Source organism: Callithrix jacchus, chromosome 10 (assembly GCF_049354715.1).
Source record: "Callithrix jacchus isolate 240 chromosome 10, calJac240_pri, whole genome shotgun sequence".
Classification (NCBI taxonomy): domain Eukaryota; kingdom Metazoa; phylum Chordata; class Mammalia; order Primates; family Cebidae; genus Callithrix; species Callithrix jacchus.
In genome coordinates this window covers 62,407,419-62,435,262 of record NC_133511.1, presented here as the reverse complement: position 1 = coordinate 62,435,262, position 27,844 = coordinate 62,407,419, and the positions used below count along the sequence as shown (strand labels likewise).

At 48.1% G+C, this 27,844-nt stretch overlaps 1 protein-coding gene across 2 annotated transcripts; it reads right to left on the bottom strand.

Annotated features, from left to right (window-relative positions):
- Nucleotides 1-11,566: 11,566 nt before the first annotated feature.
- Nucleotides 11,567-27,842, bottom strand: KCTD21 (potassium channel tetramerization domain containing 21). 2 transcript variants are annotated; one of them, XM_035265327.3, is made up of 3 exons: nucleotides 27,792-27,842; nucleotides 27,146-27,234; nucleotides 11,567-14,906 (listed from the first exon to the last, which is right to left on the bottom strand). In XM_035265327.3, exon 3 carries the CDS (start codon nucleotides 14,875-14,877, stop codon nucleotides 14,095-14,097), a length of 783 nt encoding a protein of 260 aa, XP_035121218.2. In that variant the 5' UTR covers nucleotides 14,878-14,906; nucleotides 27,146-27,234; nucleotides 27,792-27,842; the 3' UTR covers nucleotides 11,567-14,094. The 2 variants fall into 2 exon arrangements, with proteins under 2 accessions (XP_035121218.2, XP_003734210.3); XM_003734162.6 differs by lacking the exon at nucleotides 27,146-27,234.
- Between the last annotated feature and the right edge of the window lie 2 nt (nucleotides 27,843-27,844).

The following is a 27,844-nucleotide window of genomic DNA, read 5'->3' as shown; positions in this document are numbered from 1 at the left end:
CTTTCAAGTTGCTGAGCCTCTGCTCTGCTGCAACACCCTTTCCCAACTTCTGGCTCTAGCAAACTTTACTTGCTCTTTGAAGCCCAGTCCAGATGATGCATCCCTGACCCCACCTGCTTCTTCAACCAGGGGAAGGAGGTTGTTCCTGTCTCCACTCTGTTCCCCTTACAAGTTGCTCCCAGCCCTGGAGGGGGAGCTCATCTGAAACAGGACCCTGACTCATGCCTCAGTATCCCTAGCCCTCAGCACAGTGCTTGTCTGCAGAAAGTCCTTCGTTCATGTTTTCAACAAACATGAATGAGTTGAATGAGTAACTGACTCCACTGCGTTACACACAAGGAAACAAATCCAGAGAGGCAGAGGGACCTGTCCACACCACACAGCCAGTGAGAGAAAGAGCTGAGGCCAGACTCCAGGGGTCCTAACACCCAGCCCTGCTCTCTCTTACACCATCCTGACTGTGTGTGGAATGTTTGGAAAAGCCTTCGTACATCTTTGAGCCTTTCTTAATTCTGTCATATATTTATTTCATCCCAAAGAGGACTTCTTGGGAAGTGCTAGTGGGAGAGTGAGTTTTGGCTCATCTTGTCTGAAGTCATGAGGCAACGGAGAAAAACAGACAAACAATCCTGAGATGTGTTTTGCAGTCCTCAAAAACAGCAGAACAAAACACTCCACACTCAAGCTGGGGCTGCTGGCCAGCAGGGCACTGAGTGAAGCAGGACAAAATTTACTAAGTGGGTTCTCCTCCCTTTTGCTTAAAATGGTGGGGCCTTTGAAGAGGAAGTATTTTCTGGTTTGTCTGGATTTTCTTTCTTTTCTTTTTTTGTTTGTTTGTTTGTTTGTTTCTTTTTATTTGGCATCCTCCACCTTCCGGGTTCAAGCAGTTCTCCTGCCTCAGCCTCTTGAGTAGCTGGGATTATAGGCTTCCACCACCATGTCCGGCTACTTTTTTGTATTTTTAGTAGAGATGGAGTTTCACCATGTTGGCCAGGCTGGTCTTGAACTTCTGACCCCAAGTGATCTTCCCAGCTTGGCCTCCCAAAGTGCTGGGATTATAGGCGTGAGCCACCGTGCCCAACCCCTTTCTTTTCTTTTTTTTTTTTTTTATAGAGACGGAGTCCCACTCTGTTCCCCACGCTAGAGTGCAGTGGTGCCATCTCAGCTCATGGCAACCTCCACCTCCTGGGTTCAAGCGATTCTCTTGCCTCAGCCTCTCGAGTAGCTGGGATTACAGGCATGTGCCACCATACCTGGCTAATTTTCGTGTTTTTAGCAGAGATAGGGTTTTACCATCTTGGCCAGGCTGGTCTCTAACTCCTGACCTCAGGTGATCCACCCACTTTGGCCTCCCAAAGAGCTGGGATTACAGGCTTAAGCCACTGTGTGTGGCCCTTTTTTCTTTCTTGACAGGGTCTCACGCTGTCACCCAGGCAGAAGTGCAGTGACACAATCACGGCTCATTCACACCTCAGCCTCCCGGGCCCAAACAATTCTCCCACCTTACCCATGTAGCTGGGACCACAGGCATGCACCACCATATCTGGCTAATTTTTAAATTTTTTGTAGAGATGAGGTCTCCCTATGTTGCCCAGCCTGATCTCAAACTCCTAAACTCAAGGTATCCTCCTGCCTCTGCCTCCCAAACTGCTGGGATTACTTGTTCATAATGTCCTTCATGGCTGGAATGCCATTCTTCATCTTGTCTGCCTAGGAAACTTATTTTTCCATCATAAGGGTATTCTCCTTGGTAAGGCATCTCTGACCATCCTGTTTCCCCTCACTGTGGTCCCTGCTTCTCTCAGCTCTCTCACCCCTTTTACCTTTGCCCCTCTAGCACAACCTGGTCTGTGTTGAAATTGTGTACTTGCCTGTTTTCCTCAGTAGGTGATGCCAGCTAAGAAGATAGGCTCAGGTTTGTGCCCCCAGGGCCTAACAATGCCTGCCCCATGGAGACTCAGGAACTGGCTTCTACATCCCTAGATTAGGAACACTAGGAGGTTGGGAGAAGAGGAGCTTTGCAGGGCTGAGGACTGCACAGTTCCTGGGAGCACCAATCATATTGTATGCTATTATTTTGTTTGAATGGAGCCTCTGGAGCTGTGCAACTTGGTAGCTCCGGGCCTCTGCATGAGACAGGCTTGGTCTCGAATCTTGGCTTTGCCATATTCTGGCTTCACTCCTTGGACCATTTAATCTGTTTAGGTCTCAGTGTCTTCACTTGTCAATGGCTGTTACGATTGTGAATTCTCAGATTGTTGTCAAGATTAAATGAGATGATACACACAGCAATCCCGATAGTGCCTGGTCAGTGGTAGTTGTAACCCGGCACTGAATTTTTAATAACAAGACTTATACCAGGGCTGGGCATCAGACTATGGGGTTGCCTTGGTAGTGTAAGAGGCAGAAAGGTAATGTGAAGAGGCAGAAAGAACAGTGCTCTAGGAGATTAGAACCCTAGATATAAGGGCTGTGTGTGTGTGTACGTGTACACGTGTGTGTGTTCTCTGCCCCACCATTGCGGTCCATCTTCTCCTCTGTCCCAGGCCCATCCTGGTTTTGTACTCCATACTCAGCTAGAGAAATTTGGGGCAGAGGGGCTGCCAGGAACCTATCTAGGGTGGCCAGGCCTACCTGGGCACTGGGAAGCAGGAGTGCCCTAGTGCAGTGGCACTGCTATGGGCTGGAGCCATGAGGCCTCCTCTGTGGTGGGGGTCATGGTTTGGAGCATGGGTTGTGGAGCCAACAGCCTGGGTGCAAAATCCCCCTTAGCGGCTGGGTACAGTGGCTCACACCTATAATCCCAGCACTTTGGGAGGCCAGGGTGGGCGGATCACTAGGGTAGGAGTTCCAAGACCAGCCTGACAATATGGTGAAACCCTGTCTCTACTAAAAATACAAAAATTAGCCCGGCATGGTGGCGTGTGCCTGTAATCTCAGCTACTCAGTAGGCTGAGATAGGAGAATCACTTGAACCTGGGAGGTGGAGGTTGCAGTGAGATGGTGCCACTGCACTCCAGCCTGGGTGACAGAGCAAGACTCTATATAAAAAAAAAAAACCTCCCTTAGCCTCTTCCTCCTACCTCTCTGTGCCTCAGCTTCCTCACTGGATTAGTTTGCTAGGGCTGCTGTAACAAAGTGCCACAGCCTAGGTGGCTCAAACAGCAGAAATCTATTTCACATAGTCTGGAGATCGAGGTGTCGGCCGGATTGGTTTCTAGTGAGGGAGCTTCTCCTCAGCTTGCAGATGGCTGGCTTTGTGGCTCTATTTTTGCTATTGGTGAAATAAGGAACAGCGAGCTCAGAAGGAAGTGCACAGACCTGCAGTGACACTGCGCAGCTGGCCAATACTGGATTGAGTTTCATCCCAATTTCAAGATACAAATTTGTTTTATGTTCTATTAATATTATATAAGAATAAATGCTATAAAGTGTAAGACACCATCAATTATTAAGTCTCACCCTGATCTCAAAGACGCTGAAATTTGAAAAAGTATGTGTTGTGTCTTAGAATTGATGAAAGACAGTAGATCCTGTTTTTTAGCTTTTGGCAATGAGGCTCCACTAATGTGGAGGGGTGAGCAGGCCATGGGGTCAGGGGCTTCAGAGGCCGGCTGCTATTCAGTATCAGCATCCACGCAGGGAAGTGGAATGTTGAAGCATCCCAGCCAAGCCTCCTCACTTGGAGAACTGGCTGAATCCACAGCTGGGAAACAGATCCCAAAAGCTGCTTAGGCCCCACTTGAGCTTTTTGGTGTGCCTTGTAAAATGAATCCATAGCTTGTGCATCTGACAGACCTGGGTTCTTGCTCTAAAGCTGCTGCTCCCCAACCAAGAAGTAGAAAGAAGAAAGGCTCCAAAGTGCAAAGAGGGGCCAGGCATGGTGGCCCATGCCTATAACCCCTCTGAGGTGGGTGGATCACTGGAGCCCAGGAGTTCAAGACCAGCCTGGGCAATATGGTGAAACCTCATCTCCACAAAAAACAAACAAACAAAAAAAGCAAAAATTAGCCAGGCGTATGGCACACACCAGTAGTCCCAGTTACTCTGGAGGCTGAGGCGGAGGATCACTTGAGCCCAGGAGATCGAGGCTGCAGTGAGCCATGATTGTGATGCCACTGTACTCCAGCCTGGGTGGCAGAATGAGACTCTGTCTCAGTAAGTAAATAGAAGTGCAGAGGGCTTTGCCAAACATTGCGTGCATAAGATGGTGTGTGTGAGAGAGAGGGCTGTGAGTCAGGAGTCTGGGGGCAGGTCTTGGCTTTTCCCTCCCTGGCTGCGGACTGAGCCAGGTCCCTCTGCCTCTCTGGACCTGTTTTCTCATTGGTAAAGCAGTGGAGTTCAGTCACTCATCCAACAAATGTGAACTGGGGGCCTCCCCTTAGGGTGAGATGTGGTTCCCTACTCCAGGAGAGCTCCATCCAGTGTGGAGAGCAAGGAGTGGAGAGAGGAGGCAGCCAGGTATTCTCCATGCACTGTCTCATTTAGTCCTCATCATCACCATATGAGTTGGGTAACAGGCATTTTATCCCCATTTCAGAGATGCAGTCATGGAGACTGAGAAAGCTGGTGCTGCTTGCCAAGGCAGAGCCAGGGTTTGGACCTGCTCTGCTGGACCCAAAGCTAGTTCTCTTTCCTCTTCATCTTGGATGGTCCGTCAGAAGTTTCCTTCTAGCACAACATTCTCAGAATTCCATGCCAAAAAATAGCCTGTGAATGTCACATTCTGACAGGCCTCTACAAGATCCCCCTTGCTTAGCAACCAAGTAAGGGAGAAACTCTCTCTGCTCAGGAATGGTGGGGCTTGGTGTTGGGGGCAGGGTAGCTCAGCTTGTCTAACCTGGCTTGTCTTCTAAGGAGGTGGGAAGCATCATGCTTCAGGGGGGTGAGCCTCCCCCTCACAAAAGCTTTCCATCTAGACTCAGGCATGTCAGTGGTATGACATGCCATCTGAGTGACTCCACTTTGCCTGGTCATTTTATGCCCAGCAGCTCTTAATACAGTCCAGCAGTTTACACTGGAAAATACAGAAACCAAGGGACTGCTTTGTTAGTATGCATTATGTTCACAGGTTCGTGTCACAGGATGAAGGGGTGGGAGAAGATGATGGGGGCCAGTCCTCAGTCCGGAGCCTCTGTGACGACAGCCCCAGCAAGGGATTTTCTGGTCTTGTTTGCATATTTCCCCAGGTAGGAGGATCATGATTCATTTCAGCTCTGGCTAGAAGAGACTTCTAGCTGGCAGAGCTCAACAATACCTTGCGCATTTTGCTGAGGAAGCTCTCAGGCCAAGGACAGTGAAGTGATTTGCTCAGGGTCGTCTGGTGCAACAGTGAAAAGTGTGGGTCAGAGTCCTGGCACTGGGAAGCCAGTTCTGTCCTTGGCCTCACAGTTGAGTGGAAATAATCCTAAGGGAGGATTCAGGCTGGGTTCTCACCTCAACCAGGTCACTTAACTGGAATTAAATGGTATTTAATTCAATTTAATATTAGCCAAGAGCCTACTATGTGCCAGGCACTATACACCTAATGTGACCACCTCCCTGAACCCCAGTTTCCCATCTATGAAAAAAGAACCTCCTGTACAGCTTCTCTCAGAGCCCTGTTATGAGGATGAAATGAAGAAAGGGAAGTAAAGTGCTTTCTAAACTGTAAAGTGCTGTTACTAAAGCTGGCCATCCTATCTCTGTGGTCCACTCTGCCTGGAGCAGACTTCCCCCTTAGCACTGGCCACCATATTGGAGTTTATTTATCTGCTCCTCACCCCACCAGAGTTCCCAGGGGGGGAACGTTCAGGGTTTGTATTTGATTTCCCAGAGCATCGCCCTGGGCCTGGCACATGGCAGGTGCTTAACAGTATTTATGAATGTCTTAGTCCATGCAGGCTGCTATAACAAAATGCCATAAACTGGGTAGCAGAAATGTATTTCTCACAGTTCTGGAGGCTTGGAAGTCCAAGTCCAAGATCAGACACAGGCAGATTTGGTGTCTGGTGAAGCCTTGTTTCCTGCCTCATACATAGCTGTCTGTCTTCCCTGTGTCCTGATGGGGTAGAAAGGGCAAGGGAACCCTTTGGGGTCTCTTTTACAGGAACTAATCCCATTCATGAGGGTTCCACTCTCACGACCTAACTAGCTTCCAAAGCCTATCCCTCCAAATATCATCACATTGAGGGTTAGGTTTCAACCCAGGGAAATTATAGGACAGAAGCATTCAGTCTGTAAACAGAACATGTGTTGAGATATGTTTCTCAGACCCAAGAAGATGCCAACCAGCAGGCACTGAAAAAGCCCAGGGGGAAAGTCTAGGGAGAGGACAATTGGGAAGGGTGTCCATTGTGGATGGACAGGATGTGTGTCACCGGAGAGGAGAGGGTGGTGAAGTGGCTTTGTTGTCTGGGGTATACAAACTGGGGTACGTCTTCTCGCACCAGGAAAATTTAGGACATGAGCACACAGGAAGGATTTAGAAGTGAAGTTTTAATAGGCAGAAGAGAAGAGAAAGAGAAACAGCTCTCTCTCTAGAGAGAGAGGGGTCTCTGACCGGCTGGTGGTAGATGCACAGGATTTTATAGTCCAGCTTGAGGAGGTGGTATCTGATTTATGTAGGGCTCACAGATTGTTTCTATCAGGTGTGACATTTACATAGCGAGGAGAAGGCTGGTTGCCCTACCCTAATCTTATGATGCAAATGAACTCTCCTTGGCTAGCACCATCTTGTCGGCTCCTTACTGTACACGTGGCTGGCAGAGAAAGGTGATGGAGCCTGCCATTTTGAACATGTCTAGTCCCTAGTTCCTGCTGACATTCACCCGTGCAAGCTCCCAGGTTGTTTGCTATGTCTGCAGCTCGATTTTACAGGTTGCTATTTATTAGAAAATGATTTGGGGCTGCTTTTCATTAAAAAGAAAAACTGTATCGAGGACTTCCATACCCTTACTATCTGCCTAAGTGATTTCTTCTTAACTCCTCTATCAGTGGGGCACTCCAAGCAGCAGGAATGGCTTTCTTTTCCCAGTTTGGGCTCTCGTTTTTGGCTCTCACACAAATAGAAATTAACACCCACTGGGCTTGGTGGCTCATGCCTGTAATCCCAGCACTTTGGTTGGCCTAGCCGGGTGGATCATGAGGTCAAAAGATCGAGACCATCCTGGCCAATATGGTGAAACCCTATCTCTACTAAAAATACATTAATTAGCTGGATGTGGTGGTACAGGCTTGTAGTCCCAGCTACTCAGGAGGCTAAGGCAGGAAAATTGCTTGAACCCAGGTGGCGGAGGTTACAGTGAGCTGCGATCGCGCCACTGCACTCCAGCCTGGGTGACAGAGCGAGACTCCATCTCAAAAAAATGAATAAAAAGAAAAATAAAAAAGAAAAGAAAAGTAATTTAACACCAGGAGCAATGCATGGGAGCATTGTATGGGAAAGGGATCCCAGTGCTATCTCCTGGAAGGGCTTGGCTCTTGTTATTTTAAGAAAGCTGAGGCGAGAAAAGGAGTGACATGAAGGCACGTAGAGGTGGGGAACTTTTAGCACCTGCGCAGTTTGATCATGTGTTTCTCATGCACCATATTTCTCTTTAGCACTTTAAATCTCCAGCCCTGGGTGTGATCTTTAGTATTACAATGTGATTATAATGAGGAAAACTTGGTGAAAGGTCAGTTCAGGAGTCCATCTTGTTTTCAGCCAACTGCATCTGGTCTGGTTCTCATCAGGAATGAGAGTCCTGCTTTTAGCAACCTTGGGAGACAGCACTCAAGGAGATAAATGGTTAGTTTCTTCTTTTTATGGTTACAAATTAAGCCTGGTCTGCTAACTTAGGAGAGAGATCCCCCCTTTGCTATGTGACGTGGGTCAGCTTATTAAGAGAGATAAGAAGGTAGCAGAGGGAATATGTCCAGACATGTGAGGCCCATGGGGTCTTGGTGACCGAGTCTCTTGTCTTCTCTATACTGTCTCAGCTTGGCTTAAGTCAGGACGTGGGGCTGTCATGGAGAGCCTCTCTCTGCTTAGGAGTGGTGGTCTGGGGGTTGGAGGCAGGGTTGCTCAGTTGTCTAATCTAGCTTGTCTTCTAAGGAGGTGGGGAGCACCATGTTTCAGGGGAGTGACCCTCCCACTCACAAAAGCTTTCCATCTACACTTGTGGGCATATTAGTGGTGTGACATGCCATCTGAGTGACTCCACTTTGCTCGTCATTTTATGCCCAGTAGTGCTTATACAGTCTAGCAGTTCACACTGGAAAATACAGAAATCGCAGGACCGCTCCATCAGTAAGCATTATATTCACAAGTTCATGTCGCAGGATGAAGGGGTGGGAGAAGATGCCGGGGGCCAATCCTTAGTCTGGCACAACAGAGCCTCTGTCCTTACCAGGATCAGCCAGAAAGATGGTAGGGGGCTGGAGCTGCTCACCCTGGCTCTCCAGAGCCTCTTGTGTACCTGTCTTCCAGATTGATGGTGACATCCCATTGGTGGCTTGAAACTGACTATAGTGACAGTATTTATTGAAACCGACCATGGTGACAGTATTTAGTGGGAAATTGATCTACACTACAGATCAGGGCTTTGTTTACCTGTATAGCACTACCTGTGAGCAAGTGCAGTGTTTTGATAAAAGTCCTCACCAGGTATGGGGTGGTACAGCAGGGGTTGGGCCTGACTCTACTGGGTGGAGCCAAGGAGGCAGGGTTTACACAGAATGTTGAAGGATGAGCTGTGAAGACACAGTGATAAAGGGAAGCCCAGATAAGTGTGGGATGGCAAGACATAGCCTGTGGTTCCGTGAAAGGAAACTGGGTGTGAAGGAACTTGGTAACTTAAATTAATACAAGGTGTCAAGTGAAAGGGTGTCGAGTAAGCAAATCCAACATAGTATGTATAACTAATTGGGGCTGGGGAGGGGTACCCATGTCATAACACATTAACCTTTGCTCTTGAGCTGGTGGGATCCCTAGGGATTTCAAATTTGGCTCAGCAAGGCCTTTGTCCCACTCTTAGGTAGGGGAACCCGGGCTTTGGAGAGGGAGTTGGCATAAGGAAGTGAATGGGCTAGAACACTCTGGGGCTGCCAGCTCACTGGGAAATGGTGACAAAGGCTGTGAAATGCCCTGTGTTTTGGTGGTGGGATGGTGTGAATGGCAGGGAAGTTGGCAGGAAACAGGACTAGGAAAATGAGTGGGAGGGTCAGATAGAGCAGGCTGCACTTCCTTATGAGCGTCAGAGCCAGACAGCCCCACCTCAAGGACAGTTTTGCTGTCCTTTGTGTCTGGTGGGGTCTTGGATGCCATGGGTTGCTTGGTGAGCCCCTGTTGGTCCCTGTGCCCCAGACTGGGGTGAATGTGTCACCAAACAGTTTCCACATCTCTGCTGGTGCCACACTCTCCCAAAGATTCGGAAGGAGACTGAGGTCACCAGGCTGTCTGGGCAGACAGAGCTGCCAGGGTCTCATCCCTCCCTTTGATGGGCCTGTTATCAAGGTGGTTTTGCTCTGGGAGCAGATCACAGGCCTCATTTCCCAGCCAGCCGCTCCCATCAGTCCAGAAACCCCTGGGACACAGGCAGACGTAGGTGGTCAGTGTGGAGAGTGTGGAGAGACTGCAATTTAGGAAAGGGATGGGCCGAAATTTCTTGGGCCAAGAAATTGGCCCAGGGCTGACCTCGGCTAAGCCCCCACTGATGACAGACTGTTTTTTTTTGTTTTTTTGAGGCAGTCTTGCTCTGTCACCCAGGCTAGAGTGCAGTGGTGTGATCTTGGCTCACTGCAGTCTCCATTTCCTGGGTTCAAGCAATTCTCATGCCTCAGCCTTCTGGGTAGCTGGAATTACAGGCGTGTGCCACCACACCTGGTTAATTTTTGTATTTTTAGTAGAGACAGGGTTTCACTATGTTCACCAGGCTGGTCTCGAACTCCTGACCTCAAGTGATCCGCCCACCTTGGCCTCCCAAAGTGCTGGGATTACAGGCCTGAGCCACCCTGCCCAGCCTGATGCCAGACTGTTTTAAGAGTAATTTGTAAAAGGAAGCTGGAAGTTTGGGGTGAATAAATGGGTAGTTACATAAATGCTGTGTGATTTTGGCTGAAGTTTACAAAACAGAGCGGCTGCATCCTGGGCTGCAAATTCTGAGGTGTGGGCAAGGGCACCCCTACACAGGGAGCTCTGGCCCAAAGGCAGGCAGACCAGGGTCATGAGGCTAGGGCTTTCTTAAGAGGGTGGAGGGCTTTTGGAGGTACTGAGGGCGTGAGGTCACAGAGTGGTACCTGCTGCTGGCCTTCAAGCATATGGGGTCTCTGTTTGGTGGTGGTGCTCATGAAGTGGTCACAGCAAGGTGGGTGCTTAGGGTTCCTTCCCTCAAGCTTGCATTCTAATTGTCCCTCTGTGTGCATGGGACCACACCTAGTGCAGGAACTGAGAGCTGGCAAGTGATGTGTTCTTGGCATTGCTTCTTCAGCTGGGGCAGAGCCCTTGACAAGATAAAAGGCTAAACAGAGTCCAGGTGAGATTGCCATGGGGTCTCACCAGGGCAGTGAGGGGCTCACAAGAAGCACATCCCTGCTCACAGTTCACACTCAGACTCACTTGTCCACTGATGGTGCTGCTGGCACTGCTGATTGTTTCTTCTCTGCCGAGTGTTTCTTCTCTGCCTTTCTCACATTTTTGCCAAACAAGGCCAAGCTCACCTAAGCTGGACACAGGCAATGAGACTGCGCCGCGTGCCCTACCTGCTCCTTGTGCCGCGACGGTGTGAACGTACACCCTCCCTTGCTCATCCTCCCTGCCTGGCTGCCAGCTCTGCTCTTGCTGTTCCCTGTGCCCAATCTCAGCCTCTCAGCTTCTGCAACTTCTCTAACGTCAAGCTGCTTGGATTGGGAGCATTGAAAAGATGGAGTTTTATGGAAAAGGAAAAAGGGCAGTGGTTATCTGTAAGATTTCTTTCTAAATTGTCTTGTGACCACAGCTTCTGCTACCTGGTCTAAACTGGGTTCTCCATGAGGGGCTTTCCCAAGTACTCTTGACCTGGGACATGTGTCTTTTTTTTGAGAGAGTCTTGCTCTGTCACCAGGATGGAGGGCAATGGCACAATCTCAGCCTCTCTTGCTTTTTCTGTCAAGCCCAACCTACCCTCAGAGGCCCACCTTGGCCATCCACAAGGCCCCTTCTGAGAACTGAGCTCTTTCCCTGAGTTCCTGCAGCACATTGTGAAGCTCTAAGCTTCTTAGTGGCTGTTCCGATCTTCAGGGCCCACACAGCGAGTGCCCCGTAAGGGCTTGTTAAACTCTACTGTCCTGGGACTCCTAGTCCCCCACACAGCAGTCTACCATGACCACCTCCTGCAGGAGCACTGAGCTCCTGTGTGCCAGGCCCAGCGGGAATTTTCACAGACACCAACTCGTTTAAGTTGCATAACCCTGGGAGGAAGGGGTTGTTGTTACCTGATGAGGAAACAAGTCAAGAGACGTTCAGTGACTTGTCCAAGGTTACAGCGCCCTGGAGCTCTGGATTCAAACCCATCAGAGTGATTCAAGACTGGTGTTTTTCCCCATTATAAGCAGACACAAAGAATAACAATCCTTTATCATTTATACTGTATTCTCAAGTACATTATTTCAGTTGATCCTCACAACAGCCCTGTGAGGTAGGTAGGGTTATGTATTACTGTTATGCCCATTTCACAGATGAAGAAATGGAGGTGGCTCAGTGAGGTGAGTGACTTGCACAAAGTCACAGCATGTTTGTGGCTTCACTGCTTCTGCAACTTCTCTAAAGTCAAGCTGCTTGGATTAGGGAGCACCGAAAAGATGGACAGTTTTATGGAAAAGGAAAAAGGGCAGTGGTTATCTGTAAGACTTCTTCCTCAAATTGTCTTGTGACCACAGCTTCTGCTACTTGGCTCTAAACTGGGTTCTCCATGAGGGTCTTTCCCAAGTACTCTTGACCTGGGACATCTTTCTTTTTTTTTTTTTTTTGAGATGGAGTCTTGCTCTGTCGCCCAGGATGGAGTACAATGGCACAATCTCAGCTCACCGCAACTTCTGCTATCTGGGTTCAAGAGATTCTCCTGCCTCAGCCTCCCAAATCGCTGGGGTTATAGGTGCCTGCCACCATGCCCAGCTAATTTTTGTATTTTTAGCAGAGATGGGGTTTTACCATGTTGCCCAGGCTGGTCTTGAACTCCTGACTTCAGGTGATCTTCCTGCCTCGGCCTCCCAGAGTGTTGGGATTACAGGCATGAGCCACTGTTCGTGGCAGGAAAGCTGTCAGACTCCTGTGTTCCACTGTAAGGGGGAAAGGGCCTTTACAGAGGTGGCTCTGCCCATAGCCCAGTGTACAAGCTCCCTACTCACAGGGCTTACCTATGGGAAGCCCCCTTCTGGGCCCACCTCCCATAGGTGCCTGTGTCACCAGGCTTCCTTGGCTTTGTCTGAGGACCCCTGCCCAGTGGGGGAGGACTCTGGGACTCTAAAGGCCAAACTCACTTTAGGGATGAATCATGACGTGCAGTTTGGAGGCCTGCACGGCTCATCACCCAGAAATAGGGCTTGGGTTGCTTGCCCTGGATGGCATCCCATGGAGACCCAGGGGTAGGACACAGGGCTGCAGGGGAAGGCCGCTTTCCTGGGGGCAGGGTCTTAGGGGTTGCACATTTACCCTAAGGGTACTGTTATGGTTCATACCACTCCTGGGTTCCCTGCTGCACAGCACCCTCAGAGACCCTGTCTCTTTCTCTTTCCTCTGGATTGCTTTAGGGGTCGTGAATCTTTCTCTTCCAACAGAAAATGGTCAAAAGGCATGTGGAGCCATAGCTGGTGGGATAGGTGGGTCAAGTGAGTCACAAACGAGGTGACGCTATAACAAAAGGGGACTGACTGACAGGGACAGAAAAGAGCTTTGATTCTGAAGACAGATCCCAGAGGGGAATCTGAATTCTGAAGAATAAATGTTTTCAGAAAAATATATGACCTCTCAAGGTAACTATTTTGAAAGCAAATGTATATAACTGGGTGAGAGGAAAGGTATGTACCCAAAATCCAGCAGGTGGCAGGACAGATTTTGGCTCAATATAAGGAAGAACTTTCTAACAGCCAGCACCGTCCAACCACGGCAGAAGCTGCGTTGGGAGCAGTGGGTTTCCTATCTGCAGAGGTTTACAAGCAGGCCAAGGTGATCACTTGCAGGTACCCAGGGAGAGGCACTCATCCTCAGATGTGCTGGGATGTTCTGGAGGGTGGGGGAGGACTAAGCAATCATTGAATTATTTTCCAACCCTGAGAATCCATAGTATATTTGTTTAAAATGATCTGTTTCAATAATACCTAGAATTTTGGGGAAAACAATGGCAAAAGTGAGACAACAGGCTGGATTTGGAAGCACCTTTCATTACACTGGCTCCAGATACTTGCACATCTTTGCAGAGACAGTAGACCTTTTCTGAAGTCAGGAATCCCTTGACTCAGCCCCATCAAGAGGGACATTCTTACCTTCTGAACTCTGCCTGGACACTCACTCTTCTAGACCCTGCCACAGCTCATCTCTGTCCCCCCCGGAGGGGACACTAACAGGGCTCTGAGAATGTACAGCATTCCAAGCCAGCCAAACACAGTCACCCCTGGGCAAACATCCACTATTATGGATGCACCCTGGGAAGTGAGAAGCAGGTGTGATAGGAACTGCTGGGGACTTTATTCCTGGTTAACTGGAGGCAGCCTCTTGTTCTCATCCCATCCTCTCCACCAGAGCCTTTTTAGAGATGGATAAATGCGGCACTGGATAGTGGTACAGAGATACGGAGCCCAGGAGAAAACTGCTACTCCTTTGTCCCAGCTAGAAAGTCCTCCTATGGCCTCCATTAGTACACATCAGCTGACTCTTCACTTGTCATAATAAACTGCCCATCTCCAGCTGAAAATGGCAAGAAAAAAGGTGGTTCTGTTCAGTTTCCAAAAGGTGGACTTCATCATGGAGGGCATCAAGTCTTGCTATATAATTAATACAGATTAGTAAGTCCCCTGCCTTGCACCACTGGCAAGACTCCCTCTAAGACCTTGGCTGACATGAGCTTCTTGGGACTCCCCATCTCCAATGTTGCTGGGGTCCTTTTACCTGTACCGTATTAATCGAATAATCTTATTGTTCTTAAAATCCAGAGCATGTGGGTGAGAAGAATCGATGCAGAAGCCATCACTCAGAGCGATTTTCAGTACTTCCTCCACGAAGACCTGGAAGCTGTTGATCTGCTTGTTGGCGGGCACCACCCAGAGCCTCTTGAGGTTCTGCTTGGTGTACTCCTCCTCCGGCAGGCCCTCCACATTGGCCACCCAGTCCAGAGTCAGGTGGTTGGGGTCCTGCAAGTGGCTAGTAATGGAGGAGAGATTGCCATTGGAACAGTAGAAGAGCTTAGAGCCAAGGAGCTTGAGGAAGAGGCAGGAGGTGCTGAAGATGTTGGCACTGAAGACCTCCATGCTGGAGGAGGAGAGGCTGTAGATCTGGGGTGCCTCGCGCACAGTGAAATGGACCGTCTGCACACGCTGGTTCAGCGTGATGTTGAGCATGGCGTTCTTCTCGGCCTTGGAGAGCTCCACCTCCTTCTCCTGGAGGGCCTCAATCAGGGGCTGCACCTGGTAGAAGTCGGCCTCCCTGCGAAGCAGGCCCATCTCTTGGAAGTCCTCAGGCAGGTCAAGGTGGGAGGTCCGCAGGAAGTTGAGGATATAGCGGAACACTTTACCATCACGGTCAATGAAGCAATTGCCCTGGCTGTCCCTTTTGGTGGGCATCTTCCCGCTGAACATGGCACCTAGCATGGAGTCGGGGAAGCTGGTCAGGGTTGCCAATGAGGTTGTATAGAGCTTCCCCCCGACGTTTAGCGTGATGGGGTCGGACATGGCAGGAGACTGGGGTGCTGGAAGTAGTCCTGGAGTGGGTGACAAGTGAGAAATGACTATAACCAAACCTTATCTGAGAACTTACAGTCCTTAACTCCTTATTGTACATCAAGCCTATGACCTTGGGATCAAAATGAATACCTGATGAATAGGTGATAATTGCCAACATTGTGCAAAGTATATTAGGTTCACTAGGGAGGGGGAAAGGAGAAAGGAAAAAGGAAAGGGAAGAGGAAAAGAAAGGACACCTAAAGCCTGGCTCTGCCCCGCCAAGATTCTTTTTCTTTTGGAGACAGTATCTTGCTCTGTCACCCAAGCTGGAGTGCAGTGGTGCAATCTTGGCTCACTGTAACCTCCGCCTCCCAAGTTTAACTGATTCCCCGGCCTCAGCCTCCCGAGCAGCTGGGACTCCAGGCACATGCCACCACACCTGGATAATTTTTTGTATTTTTAGTAGAGATGGGGTTTCACCATGTTAGCCAGGATGGTCTCAATCTCCTGACCTCCTGATCCACCTGCCTCAGCCTCTCAAAGTGCTGGGCTTACAGACGTGAGCCACGACTCCCTGCTCCAAGATTCTATTTCAGTTGGTCTGGAATACTGCCCTAGCACTGGTATTAAGAAAGAGCTCCCTTAGTGATTCTAAATGTTCAGTTAGAACAGAGAACGACTGAACTAAAGAAAGGAAAATATGCCAGAACTGAAAGTGATGCTCTATGTGTTTATACATATATTTGCTTACATAATAGTTGCATCAGCAAGGCACAGTGGCTCACATCTGTAATCCTGGCACTTTGGGAAGCTGAGGGTGAATCACCTGAGGTCAGGAGTTTGAGACCAGCCTGGCCAACATGGTGAAATCCCATCTCTACTAAAAATACAAAAATTAGCTGGGCATGGTGGTGGGTGCCTGTAATCCCAGGTATTCAGGAGGCTGAGGCAGGAGAATCATTTGAATTCGGAGGCACAGGCTGCAGTGAACTGAGACAGCGCCATTGCACTCCAGCCTGGGGAAAAAGTGAAACTCTGTCCCAAAAAAAGAAAAAAAAAGTAGTATCATCTTTTGACATAGACAATGTCATTATCCATTCGTGTTTGCAGATGAGGAAAACTGTGCCAGGATTCATTCCTCAAGATCAGAAAGGTGAAATGCCTTGCTAGAATTCAAACTCAGGTTCTTTTATGTGAAAGAAAAATGTGTAAATGTTTACTAGACAAAGATTGGTATGTTTGAAGTACCTAACAAATGGTCTGAGATTTATGACTCCAGGCTCAGTGCTCCTTCTGTACCAATGACACTGCTGAATTTATTTTTCTCTCTCAAACATTTGACAATGAATGGCCATGATTAGTGCCATTTCCATCTATCTTCAAGGCCCACAATGGGTTACTCAGCTGTCCAGACTCCAAATGACATTCCTTTCTAGACTTTCACTGCCCCATGCTGACTTGCCTTGCCATGAAGATGCTCTTGGCTCCTGGTGGCCTGTCCTCTGCTGTCATAACACCCCAAACTTCTCTGAAACTGGCTGCAAAGTCAGTGCAAATGCAGGACTCTGTCCAGAGCACCCTCCTGAAGGTACCGTATTCACTCCTTAACAGAGCCCCTCTGATCTGCCAGCTGTCAGCATCTATAGCTGGTGAGTCTCCTTCACCAATGTTCTAGAAAACAGGATATCTCAGCTCCAGCTTCCATCACTGTATTTTCCCCTGAGCCAATCTGTGGACTAGATTCAGCAATCCTTCCCTGACATGGTAGGTAGGGGTGCCAAGAGGAACTGGCCCCAGTATTACCCCCAGAAGAGCCTGAGCTGGTAGAGGAGAAGAGAGAGAGTGAAGGCACAGTGACAGAACAGGTAGAAGATGTAGGAGGAGGTCAGGAATGCATCTTGGCACATCAAAAACTATCTGGCTGGCAGACACAGTGGCTCATGCCTGTAATCCCAGCATTTCGGGAGGCCGAGGTGGGCAGATCGGCTGAGCTCAGGAGTTTGAGATCAGGCTGGCCAACATGGAGACTCTGTCTTGACAACAACAAAAAAGACGGTGGTGGCGAGCACCTGTATCCCAGCTACTCTGGAGGCTGAGGTGGGAGGATCTCTTGAGTCTGGGAGGTAGAGGCTGCAGTGACCCGTGATTATGCCACGGTACTCCAGCCTGGGGGACAGAGTAACAGAGTAAGACCCAGTCTCAATAAACACACACACACACACACACACACACACACACACACACACACACACACACCCATCCTGCCAGGCACACTTACTGTCCAGATGGAGAACAGAAGTCTGAGGAGATACCTCCCCAAAGTCACCCAGCATGGGTGGCGAGAACTTCTCAACATGTCTGCCTTCTGAAGAGGCTGACTGCACTGAGGCCTCCTTTCTCCAGAGCATGTGGCCATGCCAATGCAAGAGATATTCAGCTGCCATCCTCGAGTCTCTGGGGGTGGGGGGCATTTCCCTCATGATTCCTCACCCATCTAACAGGGCACTTTGATATTGCAGAAAGGCATTCCCCATCTGGAGTGTCTGAGAAATGAGCCTATGTGAAATACAAAATCATCAGTAGAAGCCTAAAGTAGATAGGCTGCGAGACGGTGGGGATGTCCCACAGAGGTGTAGGCGAGCCGCCGTTGGGGGTATGGCTGCTGCCGTGGAGCCCGTTGCCAGGCAGCAACTGGGGAGGGTGCTGGCACTCAGGGCTAAATCTGGCCAATTCTCTCTCCAGAGGGCAGAGAGGAGCTGGACTCAGGAGTGGGTCCCCTTTACTCAGTCCAGAATCTTCTTCCTCGTTGCCCTCTTTGTAGGACTCTAGTCTACTCCAACTCTTTTTTTTTTGGGATAGAAATGTGCATGTTCTAGTTTCAGTCTGTTTCTCCTTATAAACAAACAGATACCCCACTTTCAACATTGGCTTTCAGGCCCAGGCTCTGTGAAGTGGCCCAACTCCATGGCAGCAACAGGAGCAGGGGGCAGAGAGGCTGGACAGTTCCATGGGCCACAGACCCTTATCTCTTCCATACATTAGTGCTGAAGTGCTCAGAGCATTCTGGGCGGGGGTGGTCAGGAGCCACAGGGCATTCTCTGGGAACCCTGGATAGGTGCTCAAACTCCTATTTATCTGCTTGCAAAAGCAGCACAGTACCTGCTTTCCTGCGCCCCCCATAACGTCATGGCTCCCGGTCATTTGTCTGGGGAGCACAGCAGTTACGCAGGCAGTCAAGGGCAGAGGCTGGCTGGCAGGCATGTCTCCTGCCCTGAGTCCAGCGTGTGCTCAGGTGATCTCCCCCTACCTACTGAGTCACAGAGCTCAGTCCTCCAAGCCCCTATCTTCTAGTCACAGGGACACAGTGTCTGTCATCATAAATCCACAGTCCTGCTGCAAAAGGCACAATGACATGAGGGGAGTCATCAGTCGGGGAGGTCTGCAGTCAGGCAGTGATGGACTAACGCCACTGAGCCTCAGCCCTGCTAAGTGTTCCCAGCTGCCTCCTGACCACCTCCACCTGGATACTCTGCAGGCGAGGCAGGAGAACAGGGTCTGGAGACAAGGAACTTAAGGTCAATTTGTGCTAACTTCCAAAAAGAGAAACTAACAAGGTCTGGGGGCAAAAAAATCTGAGGCCAATTCTGCTGACTTTTCAAAGCTGGATCAAAACGAAAACCCTGGGTCTGTGGGCAGGGACCCTAAGGCCAATTAACACCAACTTCCTAAAGCTGAACCAAAAGGAAAAATCCAATTGCTCCAGCTGGGTGACAAAGGATCAAATGCTCCTCTCCCTGCAACCCTCCCCTCCACCATGTCTCAGATGGAAAGGGAGGGGGCCTTGGATTGGGACCATCCCTTTATCTGCATAGGGGGTGCCCATTCACCTTAGCCTTTAATTAGCCACAGACTAAATCCTTCGTGTCCAGATAAGGGGTAGCCGATAAGAGCCTCAAATGGGGTATTAAAGGCCAGAGAACTTTGTAAATGGGCCTTTGAGCTCCTTGCTTCCGCCCACTCCCACCCTGCAGAGTGCTTTCTCACTTTAATTAATTTCTGTTTTCCCTGCTTCATTCCTGCGTTTCGTTCCTTTGACACGTTTTTTGTTTGTTGGCCAGGCTGGTCTTAGACTGACCTCAAGTGATCGGCCCACCTAGACCTCCCAAAGTGCGGGAATTACTGCACTCAGTCCCTCTGCTACTTTGTTCAAAACGCCAAGGACCTGGACAACTTGCAGTCTGGACCCTCCACCAGTAACACAGGTACCAGAAGCCTAATCTGTAACTTCCTCTGTCCCTAACTCTGCTATGAACTCATCTTAGCCACCCAACTGCCTGAAGAAGGCAGCCCCAACTCTTCAGCCCTACAGTTTGTCTTGACTCTGTCTCCTTGAACCCATCCCTATAGCTACTCCCAGAGCTCAGGCCTCATCCCTGCCCCCTGCACCCCTAGAGCCTCACTCGGCTCCCTACCTTCTGTTCACCTGCCTTTCTGGTCTGCAGACTGACCTTCCTGAAGCACCGTCCCTGCCCAAACCGCCTTCCTCTTCCCCTCTCATGTCTAACCCTGCCCTCCATGCACTCCAGATGCCACTAAGTCAGTCTCCTTCACACTGTCACCTGCCTTTCGTGTCCCTAGACCACCCTTGTCTACTTTCTCTATCATCTCTGCTGTCTACCTTTCAGGCCCAGCTTATGAGTCATCAGCTCTGTGCGGCTGTCCCCAAATCTGCATTAGGTTAACAGCTCTCCTCTCAGGGCTTTCTGCTGCCTTGCACAACCCTCTCTGACAGCATTCACCACTCCATCTGCAGTGATCTGCTTTGCACATGGCCTCTTCTCTGGCTCTATCAAAATGTAGATCGGTGGACATCCATATGGGGGGGAAAAAGAACCGTAGTCCATCTCATATGCCATATACGAAAAATAAACTCAAAACAGATCATAGACTAAACATAAAATCTAAAACTATAAAGCTTCTAGGAGAAAATCTTTGCAATTTTGGATTAGGCAAAGATTTCTTGGATAGGATCAAAAAGGGACAAACCATAAAAAAAAAATCAATAAACTAGACTTCATCCAAATAAAAAACTTCTGCTCTTCAAAAGACACCGTTAAGAAAATGACAGAATAAGACAGAGATGGAGAAAATATTTGCAAAACACCTATGTGATAAAGGATTGTTAACCAGAATATATGAAGAACTCTCAAAACTCGGTAAGAAAATAACCCAATAAAAAATAGACAAAGTTGGGTGCAGTGGCTCATGCCTATAATCCCAGCACTTTGGGAGGCTGAGGCGGGTAGATAACTTGAGGCCAGGAGTTCAAGACCAGCCTGGCTGACAGGGCGAAACCCTATCTCTACTTAAAAACAAAAACAAAAACAAAAACAAAACAACCAGACAAAAGATCTAACAAATACTCCACCAAAGAAGATACATAGACAACTGACAATCACATGAAAAGATGATCAATATCATTAGTCATTAGGTATGAAAACTGAAACCACAATTACATGCTGCTATATACTTATTACAGTGGCTCATATAAAAAAAATCTGACAATGCCAAATGAAGGTGAGTACACAGAACAATGGAAACCGCATACACTGCTGGCAAATGGTAACTACTGCTGAAAATAGTTTGGCATATGGTATGGTTTGGCTTTGTGTCCCCACCCAAATCTCACCTTGAATTGTAATAATCCTCATGGATTATTGTAATAATTGTAATAATCCTGCCCTGTCAAGGGCAGGACCAGGTGTAGATGACTGAATCACTGGGGCGGTTTTCCTCATGCTGTTCTTGTGACAGTGAGTGAGCTCTCACCAGACCTGATGGTTTTATAAGGGGTTTCCCTTTTCGCTTGGCGCTTCTCCTTGCTACTGCCATGTGAAAAAGGACATATTTGCTTCCCCTTCCACCATGATTTTAAGTTTCCTGAGGCCTCCCCTGTCCTGTGGAACTGTGAGTCAATTAAACCTCTTCTTTATAAATTATCCAGTCTCGGGCATGTCGTTATTAGCAGCGTGAGAATGGACTAATACAGCATATAATTATCATGTGACCTAACGATCCTACTCCTAGATATTTATCCCAGAGAAATGGAGACATATGTCCATACAAAAATTCATGTGAACATTTATGGCAGCTTATTCATAATTTCCCAAACCCAGAAACAACTAAAATGTAAACAGATAAATTTTATTTTAGCCGCACAATAGGATAGACTTAGCAATATACAGGAATTAACTACTAAAACACATTATCACCTATTAGAATTTCAAAAGCATATGTCAAGTGAAAGAAGCCAGCTTCAGAAGTTTACATGGTGCATGATTCTATTTGTATAACATTCTGGCAAAGGCAAAACTGTAAAGACACAAATCAGATAACTGAATTCCTAGGGCTGGGTTGGGGAGAAAAGACCGCCTACAAAGAAACACAAGACATATTTTGTAGTGATGGGAATATTCTATTAGGTTGGCGCGAAAGTAATATGATGTGGTGGTGGTCAAATGTCTATATAAAGACTGTCAAATTCATGTAACTGTACACCTCTAAAAGGGTGAATTTTGGCCAGCTGTGGTGGTTCATTCCTATAATCCCAGTACTTTGAGAGGTTGAGACAGGAGGTTATCTTGAGCCCAGGAGTTCAAGACCAGCCTGGAAAACACAGTGAAACCCCTGTCTCAATTAAAAAAAAAAAAAAGAGTAAATTTTACCATATGTAAATTTTACCTCCATAAACAGGAAAAAAAAAAAGTTGTGACCTGTTAGCAAGTCATGACATCAATACAGTTAAGTGGGCTGTGACCAATTACATGTATTGCTGTGAAACTTTCGTTTTAGTTGCATGTATATAAACTGGATCATGGTATCTTCATACTGTGGGTGACAAAACAATCTTTTTTGAAAGCCACTGCCTAGTTTGTTAGCTGAGAGCAACTGCATGTCTCATGCCTGCATAGTCACTGCCTAGCACATAGTAGGGTGCTTGTGGCAATAGGGGGAGGGGTTGTGTGATACTGTGATATAATAAGCAATATACATTTTAGTCTTTGTCCCCAGCTGTTGGCCAGGGCTTCTAAAAACCTTGTAATTTCCTAAGTGATAGAACTTCTTCTATTTTAATAATTGCTTGTCCCAGGAGGTGGAGACTGCAGTGAGCCAAGATCGTGGCACTGCATTCCAGCTTGGGTGACAGAGCCAGACCTTATCTCAATAAAACCCAAAATAAAAATAATTAGAGTTGTTATGCTGTCCTAATTCAAATCCCAATAGCAATTTTCAAAAAGATCCTAAAAATTAAAATTTTAATCTGGAAGCTCTGATAACTGATAACCTAAAAGAATATTTGGTTAAGACATCTTAGTGTAATGTATTAAACCAGATTATAAAGCAATGACATTTCGCCCTGGTTTTAAAACAATGAGAAGGGATTTGGTAATAAATGTGTTGAAGAGACACAATTAGTAATGTTTAAAAATAAACATATTGATAAATATATTGATTGTTACAATTCTGGGACCCAGGCAGGACAGATCACATTGTCTTTATTTCAAAGACAACCTAAAGCAGACCCATAGAGGGTGAATCCCTTGCCCAGGGCTTCATGGGCATTCTTGACCTCAGAGTCCTGGCCTCTGGAAAGTCTTGGTTTGGACACCCATCAGACAACCAGTCCTCTAGAGGTCTTCAGCAGGAAGCTGAACCCAGCCACAGAGGTCCTAGCTAACAGCCTGTATACTCATGGCGACCTAGAGTAGGCAAAGGCTCTTTTCTGCACAGTTTCCTTTTTCCTACATTACTGTCCACTTCCATAATGAGCATTACTTTCATAGTGAAATGACTTACCATGCAGTCCTATCAGTTGGGACCAGCTGTTGTAACAATAAACATACTGACTAATGAACATTATCCATCTATCATCTATCTGTCAATCACTCATCCATCATTTCCTAGCTGTGCTCACTCATAGAGCCTAGAAGTGACCCCCAGTAGCAATAAACACACTTACCCCTGGATCTTTGTTTCTGAATGTCATCATTTCCTCTAAAACCAAACCAAACCAAACCAAACCAGGGATTTCTGAAGAAACTGATGATTCCAGAACTTTTACAGGAAAAGGTCAAGGTGGCACCATATAGCACAATAAATTTAAAAACAAGCAAACAAACAAACAAAAAAACAAGTGTCCAGGCTGGGTGCAGTTGCTCACGCCTGTAATCCCAGCACTTTGGGAGGCTAAGGCAGGTGGATCACCTGAGGTCAGGAGTTTGTGACCAACCTGGTCAAACCCCATTTCTACTAAAAATACAAAAAATAGCTGGGTATGGTGGCGTGCACCTGTTATTCCAGCTACTTGGGAGGCTGGAGCAGGAGACTCGCTTGAACCCAGGAGGTGGAAGTTGCAGTGAGCATTATCCATCTATCTCACTACTGCACTCCAGCCTCGGCAACAGAATGAGACTCCATCTCAAAACAACAAACAAAACAAAAAACCCCCAAGAATCCATAATGCTATTCCCAAAAGAAAAAAAAGAAGGGGAAAAGAATGGAGTGACAAAGACAGAGACAGGAAAAATTTATTCTATAAAAAAGAATACTAGTTAACAAATATAGAAGGAATGGCAGAATTAGAAAATTACCAATTTGCAACCCTCAGTGTTGCAATTCAGGCAGGGATCATCCATGGATGTGGTGTGGAAGGTTATCAGGAACACATAATTATAACAGACTCAAGAGAATCACTTTACAGATTACTTATTAGTTATAAGAAGGAAAAATTTACCTTTACGATACAGAGATCAGATTGCCATGACCTTAACTATAATCAAATTTAGCATTCATGGATGGTAAGACCCTGACATCATATCCTCCCGACATGATACAGTAAGTACACATATTGACAAAAACTCAAATCTAACCCAAATCTAATCACTGATAAACCAGTCAAACACATTTAAACAGGTGGGGGAACTCTGTAAGATGGAGTCACACTCTATTGCCCAGGCTGGAGTGCCGTGGCACAATTTTGCCTCACTGCAACCTCCACCTCCTGGGTTCAAGCAATTCTCCTGCCTCAGCCTCCTGAGTAGCTGGGTATGCACGTGCCACCTCACCTGGCTAAATTTTTGTATTTTTAGTAGAGATGGGTTTCACTATGTTGGCCAGGGTGGTCTTGAACTCCTGACCTCAAGTGATCCACCTACCTCAGCCTCCCAAAATGCCAGGATTATAGGCGTGAGCCACCATGCCCGGCCAAGGGGCTTTGTTTAAATGAGTTGATTAAAGCGATACAATCAAATGCATGATGTACACTTTGGCTCCGATTTTAAAAACCAGAAACTATATCAGGTATTTTGGGGCAATTAGAATTTTTTTTTCTTTTTTGAGACAGGGTCTCAAAAAGCCTGTACCCCAGGCTGGGGTACAGTGGTGTGATCATGGTTCACTGCAGCCTTGATATCCCCAGGCTCAGGTTATCTTCCCAAGTAGGTGGGACTACAGATGCACGCCACCACACCTTGCTAATTTCTGTGGTTTTTGCAGAGATGGGGTTTCACCATGTTGCCCAGGCTGGCCTTGAACTCCTGGGTTCAAGCGATCTATCCACCTTGGCCTCCCAAAATGCTGGGGTTATAGGCGTAACCCACTGCACCCAGCAGAAAATTTTTAGTAACTATTACATTGGGTGATACTGACTTCTTATTAGGTATAATAATGGTATTATGGTCATGAAGTAGAATGTCCTTATTAGGAGATACATGCTGAAGAATTTAGGAATCAAACATCAACATGTCTATAACTTAATTTGGCCAAATAAAAGTGTGTGTTTGTGTAAAAGCACAATTGGCAAATTGTGAATTGGTATATCTAGGTTAAGGGTTGTACTTTAAGCTTTTATGTAAGCTTGAAAATTTAAAAAATATTGTATTTTAAAAGAAGGGGGAAGAATACTTCCTTCATAGGGGCGATAGATGTTAAAGTTACATTCATAGTGCCATACCCCAATAAATAATCAGACTTATTAAGTTACAGATTTACTACTACTACTTAGAAGTGTGAAAAGCTCGTCATTTTCCTTCCAGAGTGTTGCTGAATTTTGAAGGGTGAGGATGTCAACCAGGGCCAAGCTAAAAAGGCCCAGACGTGGTTGAGGAGTTAGAATCTAAGCCTGATGGGCAGTCTGGATAGACCCCACCCACCCACAGAAACCACACCACTAGGCCTGCCTATCTTCTGTGCTGTGATCCTGCCTGGGAGAAGATGGCTGTTCAGGCCTCATTTTTCCTGCCTCCTCATGAACCCAGAATCTCTGTACCCCAGCAGGAAAGAAACTCCTGTCATGGCTCACTGTGAATGCTGACAAACAGAGGCCATTCCTGGGCCTCAGAAATGTCAAGGATGGGCAGAAAAAACTGGAGAGAGGCCAGGTGCCGTGGCTCACACCTGTAATCCCAGCACTTGGAAGTCCTAGGCAGGAGGATCGCTTGAGTTCAGGAGTTTGAGACCATCCTGGGCAACATAATGAGACCTCGTTTCTACAGAGAATGAAAAAAAAAAAAAGCTGGGCATGGTAACATGTGCCTGTATTCCCAGCTGCTCATCAGGCTGAGGTAGGAGAATCGCTTGAGCTTGGGAGGTCAGGCCGCAGTGAGCCGAGATCACACCACTGCACTCCTGGGCAACAGAGCAAGACCCTGTCTCAAAAGAAAAAAAAAAAAGAACTGGAGAGGCTGTGTGGGGTAGGGGACGGACCATGCAAGGTGTTCGGCATTACCTGAGCTTGTATTTGAATCATCCTCTGCCACTTACTAGCTGTGCAGCCCGAGGCACATTCCTGGGCAGATGATGATCACAATAACAAACACTACAACAGTAATAATAATGGCTAATATTTATTGAGCAGTTGCTACCGTGCTAGACACTTTATACATGTTAATCTCTTTCAATCTCACAGATGAAGTAGATGCCATTATATCCCTACTTTACAGTCCAACTATACCGGGTCCTCTTCAACCTCTGCAATTTGGCATCTGCCATCCCCTCTGCCCGGACCTCAAAGGCAAGTCCCATGCATCAGCCAGTCCCCTCAGCTGGAATTCATTTCTTCTCATCTGCATCTCTGGAGAATTTTATTCTAACCCCTTACCACAGCCAACTTTACTTAAGTAGATGGGTGCCTGGCTCCCCTGCTGGGGCTGGGAGTGCCCCTTTCTACATCCACAGAAGCAGGGAGAATAGGGGGAGAGGAAGAAATTTCTTTCCTGTTTAGTCAGATCCATTTTCCCCAGCTGGATTTTTAAACCTTTCTAATTTTGAAATGCTCTCTTGAATTTTCAATCTGGAATCTAAAGGCACGTGGCAAGGCACAGGTGATTACTTGCAAGTAAATGCAAGGAGAATTTCCACTGCTTAAGGGAATGGACAGCACGTGGCTGGGTCAATTTCATGAAAGACAAAGCTCAGAGTGAGTAGTGTGTCTTCTAGTAAGCGGGAGACTTCCCCACCTTACTCAGCCCACCGGGGAAAGGACTCTCTGCCTTGAAGCCCCCAGGACTACTACCCTTCACCTTCCTTTCTTGACACCCCAATCAAAGAGCTGTATCTATAATTCTGTCTTGCCCAGTCCGTCTCTCTAAGAAGCCTATAGGCTGCTTCATTACCATCACAGCCCACAGGAAGGAGAGAAAAAGTGCTTCCTAGACCCACCTGACACACAGGGACCCCAGAATGAACTGCACCAAAGGCAGGAGAGGGAAGGAGAGGAGAGGTGGGATGGAAGAAAGACGCTGTGGATTCTGGCACGGCAAGGTGTTCTTTCAGCTGATGTAGACCCCTAACAATCACCACCATCCCCAAACTCTTCCAGAACCTTCCTTTACCTTTTCAGCTCATTCTCACGCTTCACCTTGAGCTTTTCCTCAGGCACAAGCACCCCATTTCAACAGCTCTCTTCTTACCGCCTTCCTGTTCCTCCCAACAGCAATTTATAAACACTGTGCTTTCAAGTCCATCTCATTTCATCCTCACAGTAGCACAGGAGGGCTGCCCTACAGACCGGCATTCGGAAGGGTTGGGGGGACTGACTGGTCCTGCCAGACAATTTGCGAAGGTCAGGGCATCAAAACTTTTGTTTCTTTCCTGCCCTCAACTCCAAGCTAAACCTCTGCCTCCCCGAGTGCAGGGAAAAAAGCAAAGTTTTTGAAGCAAGGAGTCCTGGGTGGTTTGGGGCAATTCTCTTAGCTTTTCTGGGCCTCACATTCCTCACCTGTCAACGGCTATGGTGACGCCTCTACTTTCCAGGGCGTGAGAGGTGAATGAGATCACGGTGTGCCGCACCGGGCTCGGGGATGGACCCTTTATTTCCAGTCACAGTTGAGGGAGGTGTTTTGTGCATCACAGGCTCCTGCCCACGCCGCCACAGCGCTGCCGGCCCAGGGCTCTCCAGAGCGGAGCAAGGTCCCTGTCATCTGTCTCCGCCCCTCCTTCCCCAATTCCACCCTGGCTGGCCTCATCGGCTTTTTCCGCACCCACTCCCCAGCCCTAGAGCCCCTTCTCCGCCCGGACAAGTGCCCCACCCCCACCTGGAGACCCCGCCCCTTCTTGCCCCACCCACAGTCCCGACCCTCAGTATCCGGGCTTTTCCAACCAACACCAAGCGCCCTGGCTCCTCCCACCAGCCCCGCCCCTGTCAGAGCCCTGCCCTATCTGGCTCACCCAGCTCCGAAACGCGCCTCCCCGCCCCCGCTGCTACAGGCGCTGCCATTCCCATTTCACAGATGAGAATGGCGAGGCTGGGACAGATTAGTCTTATGGTAAGACAGGTGCTCAGTGGGCCCACGTCCCCTCGCTGGCAGTCCCTGAGCCCCGAGCCCGAACCCCGAGCCCCGCGCCCCCGTCCGCACCGCACCCACCTCCTGCCCTCGCTCTGCAGCCTCCCCTCCGCGGGCGGCCAGCGCAGCTCTGC